General features: G+C 52.8%; 1 protein-coding gene across 3 annotated transcripts; it reads right to left on the minus strand.

Moving 5' to 3' along the window:
- Window positions 1-348: 348 nt before the first annotated feature.
- Window positions 349-13504, minus strand: FEZ1 (fasciculation and elongation protein zeta 1). 3 transcript variants are annotated; one of them, XM_086861045.1, is made up of 11 exons: window positions 12380-12582; window positions 12050-12292; window positions 9625-11598; window positions 6770-6866; window positions 5814-5915; window positions 4803-5019; window positions 3388-3707; window positions 2786-2866; window positions 2317-2392; window positions 1756-1821; window positions 349-508 (listed from the first exon to the last, which is right to left on the minus strand). In XM_086861045.1, exons 3-11 carry the CDS (start codon window positions 9897-9899, stop codon window positions 492-494), a joined length of 1251 nt encoding a protein of 416 aa, XP_086717171.1. In that variant the 5' UTR covers window positions 9900-11598; window positions 12050-12292; window positions 12380-12582; the 3' UTR covers window positions 349-491. The 3 variants fall into 3 exon arrangements, with proteins under 3 accessions (XP_086717171.1, XP_086717172.1, XP_086717170.1); XM_086861046.1 differs by lacking the exons at window positions 12050-12292; window positions 12380-12582 and adding an exon at window positions 13423-13504 and having other exon boundaries at window positions 3388-3659; window positions 9625-9927; XM_086861044.1 differs by lacking the exons at window positions 12050-12292; window positions 12380-12582 and adding an exon at window positions 13423-13504 and having other exon boundaries at window positions 9625-9927.
- Between the last annotated feature and the right edge of the window lie 4277 nt (window positions 13505-17781).

Consider the following 17781-nt stretch of genomic DNA (forward strand, 5'->3'; position numbering starts at 1 on the left):
TCATAATGGGTTGATTTAATAAGGGAAAAAATGTGATGTTTGCACAATTTTTAGCAGAAAATTTGGCTGCAGAAAAGTGAAAAAAATGGGAAAAATCCCCGAGAATGGAATTTAATCTGAATTTTGCCCCTCTGATGGTGGCAGCTGCAGCTGCCTCTGAGCACCCAGCAGCTCCTTAGCCAGAAGTTTGTGTTTTTTTATAGATCCCAGAATATTCCTGAGCACTGCAGTTAAGTCTGTGCAGGGATTTTTTTGCTTAAAAAGATAATTTTCCTATCTAAAATCGCAAAGCAAGGACAGGATAGGACAAGAGCAGGGGGGGGGACTCAGACACCGGACACCAGTTGCTTAATTAATGTAAGGAATTCTTTATTCCCAGCTGTGCAAAGGGGGAAGTGCAGGGTGGGGCAGCCACGGGTGGGTGACCCTTTTTCCTTGGGTTTGGCCCCGTTTTGGAGGCGCCGGGGTGGGAGTGTGGGGGCAGCACCGCGTCAGGTCGGGCAGAGCACTGCCGAGAGAGAGAGAGAGAGAGAGAGAGAGAGAGAGAGGGAGGGTGGGGGCACCGAGGCTGCAGTGGGGCAGGAGCATGCACAGGTGTGTGGGGGGAAGCATGAGGGTGCATTGGAATGCAGGAGGAGGCACAGGGATGCAGGAGGAGGTGCTGTGATTCATGAGCAAGCACAGGGATCCATGAGGATGCACTGGGATGAAGGAGAATGCACAGGGATGCAGGAGGATGCTCTGTGATCCATGAGGATGCACAGGGATGCACAAGGATGCACTGGAATTCATAAGAATGCACTGTGGTCCATGAGGATGCACAGGAATGCATGAGGATGTATAGGAATGCATGAGGATGCACAGGGATGTACCAGGATGCAGGAGGATGCACAAGTGTGCAAGGGGATGCACAGGGAAGAACAGGGATGCAGGGGGATGCACTGTGATCCATGAGCATGCACAGGGATGCAGAGGGATGCAATGGAATGCATGAGGATGCTCTGTTATCCATGAGCATGCACAGGGATGTACCAGGATGCATGAGGATGCACAGGAATGCATGAGGATGCACAGGGATGTACCAGGATGCAGGATGATGCACAAGTGTGCAAGGGGATGCACTGGAATGCACAGGGATGCACTGTGATCCATAAGCATGCACAGGGATGTAGAAGGATGCACAGGGATGCACTGCAATGCACATGGATGCACCAGGATGCATGAGGATGCACAAGGAATGCACACACACAGCAGTGCACAGAAAGAGCACGAAGGACACACGAGGACTCAGGAGGATGCACAAGAGGGGTGTGGGAGATGTGCAGGGATGCACAAGGATGCCTGGGAGATGCAAAGAAGATGGATGGGGATGCCTGATGGAGGCAGAGGAGGGTGCCTGATGGGGTGTGGGGGTGAGAGGGGGCGTGCAGAGGGTGCTGAGGCTGTGTGGATGAAGCAGATGGGCCCCAGGACAGGGCAGGAAGCTGCACAGGGCCCCCCAGAGGTGTGGCAGAACAGCAGAGCTGTACAAAGAATGCCTGAGGGATGTGCAGGAGGTGCACCTGGGATTCCTGAAGGATGCATGGAGGATGCACCAGGGATGCATGAGGGAAGTGGAAGGAGTGACACAGGATGTATCTGGGATTCTCCAAGGATGCACAGAGGATGCACAGGAGATGCAAAAGGGACAAATGAGGTTGCAGGAGGGAAGGGATGCACAAAGGATGCAATGGAGGGGCAGGAGGGTGCAGGTACCTTTGAGGATGTAATCCGTGAGCAGAGTGGGCACCTTCTCATTCCCCTCCTTCATGGCAAACAGGACTGTGAGGGGGAACAAGCTGTGAGCCTGGCCCTGCTGCCCCCAAACCTCCCTTTTCCCCCCAGACCAGCCCCACAGTTGCTGTACAATTTCCCCAAACAATTTAAGCAGCAGGTCTGGGAACATCCAAAAAGGACTTTTGCCCCCAATTTGCCAATCTGAGGCAATGCAGAATGGGTGATTTACCCCCAAATAAACCCTGGTAAAAGGAGCATGAATTGGGGGAAGGTGTGTGCCTGCATAGAGCAATTATTGCAGTTGTGCTGCAGTGATGCAAACCAGGCATTTTCCCCTCCAAGTGGGTTTGTTGCAATGATGATGCAACATGGGTGGTAGCACCTTAAATTGCCCATGCTGCAATGATGCAAAAAATCCCCCAAACCAGCTGTGCTGCAATGATACCCCAAACTGCAGCCTCTGAGGCAAAGCTAAATGTGCCTTTGTACCCCCTAAACATCTGATGCTGACCCAAAACAGCAGCTTGAATGAATACTCACTGTTGGTGAGCATCTGCAGGTCCTCAACGGAGGGTGGTGAGCCCTTCTTCTCATAGGGAATCACCGTGTTCAGGTACTGCAGAAACAAAAGCCACCCCAAAACCCCACACAGATTGCACAAAACCAGCTGCTTTTTGCATTGCCTTGAGACAAATCACCCCAATTTTGTGCAAAAATAGAGTATTTCTGCAAAATTACTGCAATTGCATTTGATTTGCAGGTATTTTGGGGCGTGCTGAAGTAACTGGGTGTTGCAAACTCCACCCAAATCCATCCCTCCTCAGGAAGGATTTTTTGGGGTGAAAACAGGTAATTTTTCCAAGAGGGATTAGGAGGTTATAGGGGATAGAGCAGTGTTGTGAAACTAAAAAACATTTTAAAAGGGGGTTGGGGGGCTGCAGGGGAATTGGGAGTGCAGGGAGGAGTGAAAACAAACAGATTGGGGCAATTTTGGGGGGGAAAAGGGCACCTGTTTCTCGTTGGTGGTAGGACCAAAAGTCTGGCGCAGGCCGGAGTGCAGGATGCTGGAGATGCCCTCCATGCTGAAGCGCTGGGGGGACAATGTCACACTGTCACCTCCTGGGGACAGCGGCACCAGCATCCCCCTCAACTCCCTGACTCCCACATCCACACCTTGCCCAGATGCCATCACCTGCTCCATACCCACATCCCACATCTCTTTGTCCCCCTGCTCCAAGCTCCCCTGTCCCACATTGCTCCATGACCTCCTGTGCTGTGTCCTTTCCATTCCCTGTCACTGCCCCATCCTGTCACTATTCCCTTCCCATCCCTCACTGCCTTATGCCTATGTCCTTCTGCCCCACCCTGCCACTATTCCCATCCCATCCCATCCCATCCCATCCCATCCCATCCCATCCCATCCCATCCCATCCCATCCCATCCCATCCCATCCCATCCCATCCCATCCCATCCCATCCCATCCCTCATTGCCCCCACGTCCCTCTGCCCCATCCTGCCACTCTTCCCATCCCATCCCTCATCCCCTTGCTCCATCCTGTCCCCACATCCCCCCGCCTCCTCCTGTCCCTCCGAGGTCCCCGCACCCAGCACCTTGCGGGGCATGTGGCCGCCGCGCTCGGAGCGCGCCCCTTGCAGGCTCAGCCCCTTGTCCCTGCGGCGGCGCCGGGCGGCCTCTCGCTGCTCTCGCTGCTCGCCCTGCACGGCCAGCAGAGCCCCGATGAACGCCGTCTTCACCTCCTTCTCGAAGGCCAGCTCGTCCCTCCGTGCCAGCTGCGCCACCAGCTCCGCCGACAGCGCCCGGCTCGCCGCCTCCGCCCGGCCCGCGGCCGCCAGCAGCTCCCGCGCCGACAGCTGCCCCAGGCCTGCCCGCGGAGCACAGACCGGCTCGTGTCCCAGGGGACAGCCCTCGGCTGGGGGGTTGGAAGGCACGCACTGCCCATCTCGTCCCACCTCCCTGCCATGGGGCCGGGACAACTATCCCAGGGTGCTCCAATCCAGTCCATCCTTCCAGGGATGGGGCAGTCAGAGCTGCTCTGGAAACCTTGTGGCCTCCCCACCCTCACAGGGAAGTTTCTTGACAATATCCCATCTATCCCTGCCCTCTGGCAGTGGGAAGCCATTCCCCCTTGTCCCATCCCTCCATCCCTTGTCCCCAGTCCCTCCCCAGCTCTCCTGGAGCCCCGTTAGGCCCTGGCAGGGGCTCTGAGCTCTCCTTTTCTTCCCCAGGTGAGCACCCCCAGCTCTCCCAGCCTGGCTCCAGAGCAGAGGCGCCCCAGCCCTTGGGGCATCTCCGTGGCCTCCTCTGGACCCGCTGCAGCCAGTGCCATGCATGGGGAAACGAGGGCAAAGCCTGGTGCAGTATCAGTGACACCCCCAGAGCAGTCAGTGAAACGCACACTGCAACCATTAAAATGCATCTCGTGCTGAGCGAGATGTGCTCTGCATTTTCTGAGACACCAAGAGATAAACCCATTGTGCAATTACTGATCCGCTCAGCGCCATAAACAACGTGCCCAGAGCAATTCAGGAACTTCCTGGCACCATTAGTGACATGCAAGGTGCACTCAGTGATATTCACAGTGCAATTAGTGACAGGCAGGGTGTGATTAGTGACATGTATGGTGCAACCAGTGACATGCATGGTGCAATTAGCGACATGTATGGTGCAATTATTGACATGCACGGTGCAATTAGTGACATGGTGTGATTAGTAACCTGCACAGTGTGATAAAGAGCAGAGCAATTAGTGGAGAGCCTGGGCTTGTTGGTGACACAGCCCATGGCACTAGTGACAAATCTCACGTGCACAGAACATCCCCATGCACAACACAAAGGCTCCTGGTGAACCCCACGTGCCTTTCCACACCAAAAGCCAGATCTTCACAGTTTTTGCCAAAAGCCCTTCTGGCCAAGTCCCAGAGCACTGGGGCTTGGAGAGACTCAGTTGTCCAATTTGGTTGGAATTGTCCCCACACAGTGACTGGCCTGGGCTTTGCTGGCCGTACCTTCGTGGGAGCAGTTGTTGTTGAAGACAGGGGAGAAAGCATGCAGCTCCCGCAGCACGATGGGCTCCGTGCCCCCGCCACCACCTTTGCCTTCAGCATCAGCCTTGCTTTCTTCCTCCTCATCCTCATCCTCCTCCTCCTCGTCTTCCTCCTCACCCTCGGGGTCAGCCTCAGGGTCAGGTGAACTCTGCATGAGCTCCTCCAGCTCCTCGATGACCTGCAGGGCACCAGTGACCTCCATGTGCACCTGCATCCAACCTGCACCTTGCCTCTGCACCGTGCACCCCACACATCCTGCAGCCACACCTGCAGCTGTCCTGCACCTGCGCCCTGCAGCCACACCTGCAGCTGTTCCCTTCATCCTGCACCTGCATCCTCTATCTCTATCCTCCACCTGCAGCCTGCTCCCTCCATCCTCATTTGCATTCTGCATCCTGCACCTGCATCCTCCCCTTCATCCTGCATCTGCATTCTGCTCCCTTCACCCTGCATCAGCACCTGCATTTACATCCATCTGTACCCTGGGTCCTCTATTTGCATCTTGCATCTGCATCCCACATTCCCATCTACATCCAAATCCCACACTCCATGGACACTGAGGACCTGCATCCACATCTGAATCTGCATCCTGCTCTCTGCACACAGCTCCTCCTCCTGCATCCTGTACTTGCACTTGCATTCTCTATCCTGCATCCACACCCCACATCCCCCTCTCCACACCTCTACCCTGCATCCTGTACCTGCATCTGCATCCTGCAGCTCCATCCCACCTCTGCCCCACACTTTGACCCTTCCCCCCATGGCACCCATTTTGTACAGGCCACCACGTGCACCCAAATCCCACATCAGCACCCACCACCTGCACTTCTGTCTACATCCACATTCCAGGTCCTGCATGCCACATCCCAAGGTGATGGGATTTGGCTTTTTCTTGTGCTTTCAGCTCGTGGTCATGGGGCTGAGGTGGCCAAGGCTGGAGGACATGCAGGGCTCCAGATGCCCATGGGGTACCTGCTCAGCTGTCAGCAGCGGCTCCTCGTTGATCCCAGAGTCCTGCTCACTCCTCTCAGTGAGCTCCTCCTCCTCTTCCTCCTCCTCCTCCTTCCCGCCGAGCTGCAGGAGACACAGGCTGGGCAGCCCTGGTGGCACCACTGGCCTGGGCCTGGCATGGGGGGAGCCACCAGGGAACCCTGGCTTGGGGGGACATGGGGGTGGCATGGGGAGACACTGGGTGGGGACATCAAATGGGGGGACACTGGGTGGGGACGTGCTGGATTGAGGGCATCACATGGAGATGTTGGATTGGGATGTTGGATCTGGACTGGGACACTGGAGACAATGGAAGCACTGGAGGGGGAGGTGTTGCCAGAAGATGGATGGAGGTGGAGTTGCAGAATGCACTAGGGAGACAACAGGGAGAAGCCCAGGTCTGCTGGATGGGGACTGGTGCTGGACACGCTCGGTGGAGATGCTGGGAATGCTGGATGGGGCTGGTGGAGTGGAATGGGAGAGCTCTGATGGAGACACGGGGTGGGGACACCAGATGGGGACATTGCAGAGGGGAACACCACCAGGGAATGGATGGATGGAGATGTTGGGTGAGAAGGCATCTTCTTTTTTCCACCTTTCATTATCTTTTCACCTTTTTAGCAGAAAATAACCCAAGGAAGTTATCTTCTCTTCCCCCTTTAGCAAGAGACTGTTACATCCAAATGGGTTAAATTCCGTGGATATTGGGACATTTTTATAACCCCAAAAGCAGCGACTGACAGCACAAACTCACGACAAACACATTTCCTACCCCAAAAACACCCACCCCACCCATGACACAGGGGCAAACTGCCAAAGACCAGATGCTAAAATGAGTAGTTTAGCAGTGTCATGATGGTCACCAAGCCTTGGGGCTGATTGACAGCTGTCAATCACTGCCAGGGGAGCGTGTGGGGACAGGGGTGCCACAGCCGTACCTGGGGGTCGGTGCCATCAAGGGCCTCGGTCCCAGGGAGCTGCCACGGCCGGGGGGAGCTCCGGGGGGCAAAGCCATCGGTCAGAGCATCCCAGACCCTGCAGGGAGGCGGGTGGTGAGTGCTGACCTCAAAATGTTGCATCTCAGAGAGACATCCCAAAAACGGCATGCCAAAATGCCACAAAACATCCCAAAATACAGCCCAGAAACATCCTGAAAACAACCTTCAAAATCCTGAAACAGACACCTGAAACATCCCAAAACATCCCAAATGCTATCCTAGAAAACCCCAAATGCTGGAAGACCCCAAATGCTATCCTAGAAAACCCCAAATGCTAGAAGACCCCAAATGCTATCCTAGAAGACCCCAAATGCTGTCCTAGAAGACCCCAAAGCTTCTCAAAATAGCACCATGAAATAACTGCCCTGAAATGCCCTCTAAATGTCATTTTGAAATGCTGCTATCAAAACACTCCAAAAGGCCACAGCAGTGTCCCAAAATGTCTCTAGATGTCCCCAAATGCCACTCAAAAACATCACCATGATGCCTTGAAGTGACCCAAAAATTATCTTAAAGCAGCCTCAAAGCCACAAGACTCTGAAAGGCCTCAAAACAGCTCAAAATGCTGCCCTGGAACACTCCAAACTGTCCCCAAATGTTCTTCTGAAATGCCCTCAAAGGTCCCAAAGCTCCAAAATGTCACCCTGTCATGTTCCAAACACTCAACCCCCTCACTGAAATACCCCAGAGACCCCAAAATGTCACTTTTCAACCCCCAGAAATACCCTAAAATACTTTCCCAAATAACTGACCAAAAGAGAAGAAAATAGAGAAGGAAAAGGAGGGGAAAGAGGGAAAAAATGAAAGGGGGAAAACAGGAGAAAAGAGAAAAAAGGGGTAAAGAAGAAGATGGAAAAAGGGGCAAAAAGGGGGGAAAGGGGAAGAAGTGGAGGAAGGAAAATCTGGGTAAAAGGGGGGAAATGGAAGAAAAAATGAAAAGAGGGTAAAGAATGAAAATGGTGGGAAATGGAGAAAGAGGAAAAAAAGGGGAAGAAAGGGAAAGGGGAGAAAATAGGGAATAGGAAAAGAAGGAAAATGGCCAATAGAGAGAAAAAAAAACAGGAGAAAAGGGAAATGAGGAAAAAGAGAAAATGCTCTTTTTTTTTGCCTGTTTTTTTCTTCTGTTTTTCTCCTCCATTTCTTCCCTTTTCTCCACTTTCCCTGCCATTTTCTCCATTTTCCCCCTCATTCTCCCTTTTTTCTTACATTTTCTCCCCATCTCAGGCAAACCCCTCCATTTTCCCACCAGAATGGTGAGTTCAGTTCAAAGTGGTGCCACATCCAAATCCTGAAAATCACCCCAAACCCATTTTCCCCCTTTCCAACTCCAAAACTGCTCATTTTTTGGCATTTATTATATTTCTCTCCTCACCAGGGCTGAATTCCTCTTGGAATTACAGATTGCAAAAATTAACATAGAGAAATGTGGATGCCAAATCTTAAATACTTATTTTTTAACAAAGCACAGCAAATTAGTAATTATCCCCCCCCAAAATTTGCTTTTTATTTATTTTTTTGTTCTTAAAGGACCAGCACCCCACAGATGCAAGCTGAGACCAACAGTGATTTCTGAGTTAATTATGGCAAGAAATGGTTAAAAACTCTGGAAATTCAGTGCCTGTGAGGATGTGGCCCCTCCCCCAGTCTGCACACAGGGCTCATTCAAAGAAGACTGAAAAAAAAGCCCTGTTTTGCCCAAAGTGACCCAAAAAAAGACACAATAAGTGGCACAAAGCGGCGACAGCACGGCAGCCCCGGCGTGCAGCCAAGCTGCATTTTGCTCTGAAAAAACCATGAATTCAACGAATTGCAAAAATCAATTCAGCCTCAGTGGGTTTGGGGGGGAAAAAAAAAACCAAACAGAAACCAACAAACCCGACAGATTTGGGGCTTTTTGGGTTGAAAGCAACCCCTTCGTTTGGTGGAAGTAAGGGTTAGCAATTTTGGAATAATCCCGATTAAACACACAAAAAATCCACTAGAAATGTGATTGTGTGTAATCATCGTGAGGAAAAAGCCCAAGGATTTGCAGGAAAAAATGGCATTTTGTAATAAACCAAGGTTTTTAATGAAACTGTAGAATTTAACACAAAAGGCACAGGAATAATTGGGGGAGCCTAGAGGGGAATTTCACCTTAGGGAATTTGGCCATCCCCTAGCATGGTACAGAGGGGGTGGCTGAACTCTACTCACACTTTACTCAAGGTTTATGCTCAGCCCCTGAGGCTTTGCTTACACAGACAGAGCTGTGGCCCCCTGCAATGTGGCAAGGGGCCACATTCCTCCTTATAGGCTGCTACTCCAAGGATCCCACACAGCTACTCCAAGGGTCCCACACAGCTACTCCAAAGTGCTGTAGGGTCACAGCACAGCCCAGGCATGGATTTGCATGATGGGCTCATGGAAGAGTGCAAGGAGGTGCAACAGGCCTTGGAGGGGTGTTACTCATAGGATACTACATCACTACTCCGCAGTGCCACACAATCATGCTGTGAGCAGGACTGCACACTGGGAAAGGGGAGTATCTCACCACCATGACAGGATGCATGAAGGCCTGAGGGTGTCCTACTTATAGGATGCTGCACAGCTACTCGAAAGATACTCCCCAGCTATTCCACGCTGCTGCGTGACCGTGCTGTGGTGCAAGGGGCTGAGCATGCAGACCCTTCCTCACAGGATACTACAGCGCTACTCCTGACACGGAGCATGGCCACGCTGCAGTGCTGGGAGTTACCCTGGGCTGGGGGGGTTCAGGGTTTGCAGAATGGCCCCAGGAGCAGGGGAGCCTTACTCACTCCTCATCCTGCAGGCGCTCCTCCTCCTCCTGCGCCTGGAGCCGCCCCCGCACGGGGGCCAGGCCCTCGGTGGCGGCGTCGTAGTTGCGGAAGCACACGGTGAGCTTCTCGTCAAACTCCTGCACCAGGTCCTCCATCGACTTGAAGCTCATCATCTCGGCCGAGAAGCTCTCCAGCTCGGCCAGCGCCGGGTCCGCAGCGCGCTGCAGGGACCCCCCATCGTCCCCGGACCCCTCCTCAAACTCCTCCTCCAGACTGACCAGGGGCGCCTCCATCCTCCTCAACACCGATGTGCTGCCTTAGCTGCAGGGACAGTGTGCCCGTGAGGCACCAGGCTACTAACAGCTTACAACACCCAGCTCCCCGTTCCCTTGGCTGCTGCTGCGCTCACTGAAACCCTACTGCCAGGGCTGTTACACAACCACCAGGATCTCTGGAGTATCCTGGCAGTATCCCAACAAGATGTACTCCCTTCAGAAGAAATATTCTGATATTGTGGCACTATTCTGATAGCAATTTCCTAGTTGTAACAAAGTGCTGGTAGTGCTCCAAGCAGCTTAGTGCTACCCTGATAGTATTGTAAAAAATGTCATAGCACTAACTGCTTCCCTGAAGTGGTAGTATCTCAGTTGTATCCTTGTACTAAGCAAGTGGCCTGAACGGATCAGTAATGTGCTGACAGAGTCCCAAAAATGGGAATGTTGCCCTGGTGTATCGTACCAGCATCTTTTCTAGTGTCCTTGTAGCATCTTGGAAGTATCCTACAGATACTTTAGGATAAAAATGCACTTTTATCCTGAGAGCATCCTACTGGAAACTGGCTCCTGCACCTCGGTAACTTTGTGCTAACATCCTGGTACTATCAGTAGTATCAGTACTGTTGTGTCCTAGTAATGACCCTGTAGTATCTTAGTAGTGCCTCATTAGCAATGTGATACTCTGGAGTATCCAGGATGTTACCCTGATAATACTCAGCAGCATCCTGATAGTACCTTTGTGCTACACTGAGAGTATCCTAGTAGCAGCTCAGCATTGAGTGTTGTACAGTTGGTGCTGTACTAGCAGAGGAAGGAATATCCTGATTCTATGTCTGGAGCATCCCAACAGCATCCTGGTGCCCTGATAGTATCACAGTAGTAGATAATGAGTATCCTGGTAGGATCCTAATGGTGGTGTAATGGGGTACAGCTGTTACCCTCAGAGTGTGTTGGTGGGTTCTTACTACCATGTAACTACACTGAAAGCAACCTGAACATATCCTGAGAGGAACCTTGTGTGAGCTGCTCCAGTGACACCTTCATATGAGTACCCCAGTATCAGCTCTGGAAATATCTTAGCCTGATAGTACCTTAGTGGAGCTCTTGCAGCACCCCAGTAGCACCTACATAGTATCCTAAGAGTAGCTTAGTGCCACTCTGGAAGTGCCTTACTGCTCTCTGTACACATTCTAGTAAACTCATAGCATCTCAGTAGTATCCTGAGAGCATCTCAGCTGTGTCTTGACGGTATTTCACTACTCCCTCAGGAGATCACTGAGAATATCCCAGTAGCATCCTAGCAGTAGCCTCAGAGGAAGCAAACAGTAACTCAGTAGTAAGCCAGGAGCAGCCCAGTACAGGTGTTGGTACCCCAGCTCATTCCCCCAGCCCCGGTGATGCTTCCCTGGAGAGTGGAGCACAAACATCACAGGAAAACCTTCCCTGAGCAAGGTTTTGAGTGAGTTTTGCAGCCGTGTGCAGCACGGGCACACCCCCATGCACGTGTGCCCCCACACGCCTGCAGCACACACAGGGCACACCTGCAGGTGAGCCCGTCCCTGCACGTACCTGCAGCACACACACAGCAGTGCACACGTGCATGGAGTGTCTGTGGACAGATGCATGCGTGCTGCAGCACTGCACCTGTGCTGGGCTGCACACACACACACTGCACACACACACTACACACTGCACACACACACACTGCACACACACACTGCACACACACACACACACTGCACACACACACTACACACACACACTGCACACACACACACTGCACACACACACTGCACACACACACACACACTGCACACACACACTACACACACACACTGCACACACACACACTGCACACACACACTGCACACACACACTGCACACACACACACTGCACACACACACACACTGCACACACACACACACACTGCACACACACACTGCACACACACACACACACTGCACACACACACACTGCACACACACACTGCACACACACACACTGCACACACACACACACTGCACACACACACACACACTGCACACACACACTGCACACACACACACTGCACACACACACACTGCATACACACACACTGCACACACACACTGCACACACACACACTGCACACACACACACACACTGCACACACACACACTGCACACACACACTGCACACACACACTGCACACACACACACTGCACACACACACACTGCACACACACACTGCACACACACACACAGTGCACACACACACACTGCACACACACACTGCACACACACACACTGCACACACACACACACACACTGCACACACACACTACACACACACACACTGCACACACTCACCCCCACGTGCCCCGGTGCATGCACACCCTGTCCCACATGAGTCTGCAGGCGCATCTGTGCACTCATGCATCCCCACAGAGGGTCCGTGTGTGCACAGCCATGCACTCATGCATCCCCACAGAGGGTCTGTGTGTGCAGAGCCATGCACTCATGCATCCCCACAGAGGGTCCGTGTGTGCACAGCCATGCACTCATGCATCCCCACGGCAGTGCTGTGCATGCACACACACACACTGCACCCCTATGTAGGCCTGCATCCTCACGCACTTGTGCATTCCCACGCACGCACCACGGGCCCCACCGTGCCTGCTGCACACACACCTGCACATACACACACACCTGTACACACACCTGCACATACACACACACCTGTACACACACCTGCACATACACACACACCTGTACACACACCTGCACATACACACACACCTGTACACACACCTGCACGCACACACACCTGCACGCACACACACCTGCACACGCACATCTGTACAAGCACATCTGCACGCACGCATCCCTTGCACACACACGCACACTCACACACACAATCACACACACGCATCCCTTGCACACACACACACACACACACAATCACACACACGGACACGCCTTCGCTGCGCTCCCCTCCCCTCCCTCCGCCGCTCCCCCCGCGCCCCCCGAGACCCCCGACCCGCCCCCGCGGTGCGCGAGCGCATCCCCGCCCCCCGCCCGGCCCCGCTCCGCCGCCCCCTCCCCGCAGCCTCAGCCCGCCATGCGCCCCCCGCACCCCCCTGCGACATCCCCCGGGCCGCCTGCGAGGCCAGCATCGCCCCTCGCTCCCCCCAAACCCCGCATCCTTCATCGCCCCCCGGGGCCCCGGCCCCACCTGCAGCCCCCACAGCCCCCGGCCCCTCACCCACCTGCAGCCCCCCGAGCCCCCGGCCCCATCCACAGCCCCTCCGAGCCCCCCCGGCCCCACCCGCAGCCCCCACAGCTCCCCCGAGCGCCCGGCCCCTCACCCACCTGCAGCCCCTCCGAGCCCCCAACCCCTCCTGCAGCCCCCACAGCCCCTCCGAGCCCCCGGCCCCTCCTGCAGCCCCCCCCGGCCCCTCACCCACCTGCAGCCCCTCCGAGCCCCCGGCCCCTCCTGCAGCCCCCACAGCCCCTCCGAGCCCCCGGCCCCTCCTGCAGCCCCCCCGGCCCCTCACCCACCTGCAGCCCCGCATCCTCCGCGCCGCGCCGGGGGGTGCTGCGCGCGCACTGCGCAGGCGCGGGGGCGGACTGGTGACGTCACCGGGAAGGGGGGATGCGGATGGTGGTCAAGGAAGCCGTGACGTCATCCCTCATCCCGGGGGGGGCTCCATCCTTTTCCCGATCCCCAAAAAATCCCTTTGAACCCCCGCCGTGTCCATCCATTCATCTGTACACGCGGGTCTGCGCGTGTCCGTGACGCTGAGGGACAAAGGAAAATGTAACTGAAACCATGGAAGCGACAATAGGAATTTATAGCTAGGAAATGTTAAAAAAAATGACAGAAAGGTCAAGTCATGTATCTCAATTTTTTTTTCTTTTCGAAAACAAAGCAATTAAAATTATTAAATAAAAATAAAGGGAAGTACAAAATAAAAAAAGTCTTTTTTCCTCTCAAAAATAAAATGGGGATCACAAGAAATTAGTAGCTTTTTATAATAATTTTTTTCAGCTTTAATTTTTAAAATTTATTGACAACTTAAACAATTGTTTTGGACTAATGTTGTCGTGTAGGCTGCGTATTTTATTTTTTTTTTTCTTTTTGAAATCTGGGTTTAATTCAGAGCCCAGTGGAATCTCTGGCCTTAAGCTCAGTTTCCCAGGTCTTGATAAGCTCTGCTGCCTGCAGCTGCCTGCTCCCTCTCCGTGCTTGTTTGCCATGCAGCAGGACAGGAGAAGGGTTTCTCCTCTGGCACTTAGCACATAAGTTGCTCATATTAAGGAAAAAACCTCAAAAGAGTCTGTGAAATGGTTGTTGTTAAGTTTAATGAGCGTTTGCCAAGTCCTGGCTGGAGCATCATATGCTTTGGCTCAGTGCCGAAGAAATCCTCGAATCCCAGAACGGTTTGGGCTGGAAAGGACCTTAAAGCTCATTTTGTTCCCAGGGCTTGGACCAAATTGTTCCAAGCCCCATCAAACCTGGACCTGAACACTCCAAGGAATGGAGAAGCCACAGCTTCTATGGGATACCAGTGCCAGGGCCTCAGCAGCCTCCCAGGGAAGGATTTCTTCCCAAAATCCCACCCATCTGCCACTGAGCTGACATTGCTCCCCCCAGCTCACCTGCTCCTGCAGCTGGCCACTGCTCTTGGCCATCACCTGTTCCAGCACAGCCTTGCCCATCTCCTGCTGCTCCCCAGCTCCTTCAGCTCCTGATTAACCTCCTGCAGCAGGGATTTGGACAGTGAGGTGGGAGCACGGGCAGGCTGAGTGTCCTTGGGGCCACTCAGGTGTCCCTCACCCCAAAAGCTGATGCTCTGCAGCCCAGCAGGGCTTGTGGGTGACACCCAGGGACTGGGCAGAGGAGGAGCTGGGCAGAGAGGCCTCGTTCTCCATCCCCAGGGTCATCATTCCCCAGTCTCTCACCCCAGCCTGGGGCTGCAATCACCGGGATGAACTCTGAGACACGAGCACAACAGGCTGGCAGCAATCCAGGGGACCCTGGAGTGTGACAAATTCCACGTCCAGGGGTTGAATGAACCAGCCAGAGAAGTGTTATTGGACCTGGAGCTCACCAGAGAGGTGAAGAGTGGAGGCATTTGGGCTGCACCATCGCTGTGCTCCATGTCCTGAGTCCTGGGAGCTCCTCCCAGCCCTGCAGGGACCTCCTGAGGGTGACAAAACTGCCTCCAAATGTCCAAAACGTCCCCAAATGGCTGAAACTTCATGGGGGAAGTGTTAAAACAAAAAAAATCCAAGCTCTGTAAATATGGATGAGAGGAGTTGAAATAGAGAAAAAAAAAAAAATCTCCTTTTTCAATATATTGAATATATATATATATATATAGATATTGAATATATATATATATGGATATTGAAAGTGCCTATATGGATATTGAATATATATAGATATTGAAAAAATATATATAGACATTGAAAATATATATGGATATTGAATATATAGGATATTGAAAATATATATATGGCTATTGAATGTATATATAGATATTGAATATATATATGGATATTGAATATATATGGATATTGAATATATATCTATATGGATATTGAATATATATAGATATTGAAAAATATATATGGATATTGAATATCTATATAGATATTGAATATCTATATAGATATTGAATATATATATAGATATTAAATATATATATGGCTATTGAATATATATGGATATTGAATATATATCTATATGGATATTGAATATATCTATATGGATATTGAATATATATATAGATATTGAATATATATATGGCTATTGAATATATATATAGGGATATATGGATATAAATTGATTTCAAACTAAAAACTTGTATATACTTGTGCAGGTTTTGCTGTTTTTAACACAAAGGACTTTATGATATAAGAAGCTGAATAGAGAGACAGAGGGTGTCTAAATAGATATTGTATGCAAGCAGATAATGAAATAAATGTAAGCAGATTTTTAAGTAAAAATAGAGATGTCTGAAATGATCAGAGATCAAAATACATAAGTCTCAACAGATAGCCTATGTAGAAGTGCTATAGGTACTAATATGTGTAAATAGATTTAATAGTAGATAGATGTGTAAGTATAAATATATATTCTATATAAGAGTAAATAGAATAAATAGATGACTGTAAATATATAAAATGGGGAAGAGGGAGGTGAGGAGAATAACAAAACAGTTTTGGGGGGAAAACTCCCATTTTGGGGCTCCTGGGAAAGCCAAATCCTTTCCTGGCTTTTCACAGCCAGAAAGCAAAACCTCCCCACATTCCTAAAATGCAAAAACAAAAAAGCAAAAACCACTTTAAGTTGTGGAAAAGCACTGGAAGACCTCCAGACCATGATGGAAAACGAACCTCCACCATTTTTATATTATGGAAAAGGAAAAAAACCACAGCACCCCCGAACGCGGCACTTTGGGGTGAAATCCCGAGAGTTTGGGGTCCCGGCTGCGGATGAGCCGGGCTGGGGCTGTGACTCTCACTGCTGCTCGGCCTGGGGCCATCCCCGGGCAGGAACCTCTGTCCCTTCACTGAGCTTCTCCTCTGTGCCCTTCCCCCGTGTGTGTCACCTCCCTGTGTCCCCCTGTGTCCCCCTGTCCTTCTGTGTCCTCCTGTCCTTCTGTGTCCTCCTGTGTCCCCCTGTGTCCTCCTGTGTCCTTCTGTGTCCTTCTGTGTCCCCCTGTGTCCTTCTGTGTCCTTCTGTGTCCCCCTGTGCCCTCCTGTCCTCCTGTGTCCTCCTGTGTCCTTCTGTGTCCCCCTGTGTCCTCCTGTGTCCTTCTGTGTCCTTCTGTGTCCCCCTGTCCTTCTGTGTCCTCCTGTGTCCTTCTGTGTCCCCTTGTGTCCTCCTGTGTCCCCCTGTGTCCTTCTGTGTCCTTCTGTGTCCCCCTGTGTCCTCCTGTCCTTCTGTGTCCTCCTGTGTCCTTCTGTGTCCCCTTGTGTCCTTCTGTGTCCCCCTGTGTCCTTCTGTGTCCTTCTGTGTCCTCCTGTCCTTCTGTGTCCTTCTGTGTCCCCCTGTGTTCTCCTGTGTCCCCCTGTGTCCTCCTGTGTCCCCCTGTGTCCTCCTGTGTCCCCCTGTGTCCTCCTGTCCTTCTGTGTCCTTCTGTGTCCCCCTGTGTCCCCCTGTGTCCTTCTGTGTCCCCCTGTGTCCCCCTGTGTCCTTCTGTGTCCTTCTGTGTCCCCCTGTGTCCTTCTGTGTCCTCCTGTGTCCCCCTGTGTCCCCCTGTGTCCTTCTGTGTCCTCCTGTGTCCTTCTGTGTCCTCCTGTGTCCCCGTGTCCTCCTGTCCTTCTGTGTCCTTCTGTGTCCTCCTGTGTCCTCCTGTGTCCCCCTGTGTCCCCCTGTGTCCCCCTGTGTCCCCCTGTGTCCCCCTGTGTCCCTCCTCTATCTGTGCTGTGTCCCTGTGTCCCCCGGTGTCCCCCCCTGTCCCCTCTGTCCCCCCTTCCCGGGGCTCTCCCGTCGCGCCCCCGAGCGCCGGGCGGTTCCCACGCTCGCGGCTGCCACCGAGCGGCCAAAGTGCGGAACTGCAGCGCGGTGCTCCCACCGGCGGTACCGGCAGCAACGACCGAGCCCCGGGAATGTCTGACCGAGCCCCGGGATGGTCTGACCGAGCCCCGGGAATGTCTGACCGAGCCCCGGGAATGTCTGACCGAGCCCCGGGAATGTCTGACCGAGCCCGGGGATGTCTGACCGAGCCCCGGGAATGTCTGACCGAGCCCCGGGAATGTCTGACCGAGCCCCGGGAATGTCTGACCGAGCCCCGGGAATGGTCCAGCCGAGCCCCGGGATGGTCTGACCGAGCCCCGGGATGGTCTGACCGAGCCCCGGGATGGTCCAGCCGAGCCCCGGGAATGTCTGACCGAGCCCCGGGAATG

Source organism: Cyanistes caeruleus, chromosome 23 (genome assembly GCF_971803275.1).
Source record: "Cyanistes caeruleus chromosome 23, bCyaCae1.hap1.1, whole genome shotgun sequence".
Classification (NCBI taxonomy): domain Eukaryota; kingdom Metazoa; phylum Chordata; class Aves; order Passeriformes; family Paridae; genus Cyanistes; species Cyanistes caeruleus.

Coding starts and splice junctions, on each gene's coding strand:
- FEZ1 (XM_086861044.1), bottom strand. CDS start 9,899: ATGGAGGCGCCCCTGGTCAGTCTGGAGGAGGAGTTTGAGGAGGGGTCC. Junction 2,867..3,387: donor GCGGCCACATGCCCCGCAAG/GTGCTGGGTGCG, acceptor TTGTCCCCCCAG/CGCTTCAGCATGGAGGGCAT. Junction 2,393..2,785: donor CTACCACCAACGAGAAACAG/GTGCCCTTTTCC, acceptor TTGTTTCTGCAG/TACCTGAACACGGTGATTCC.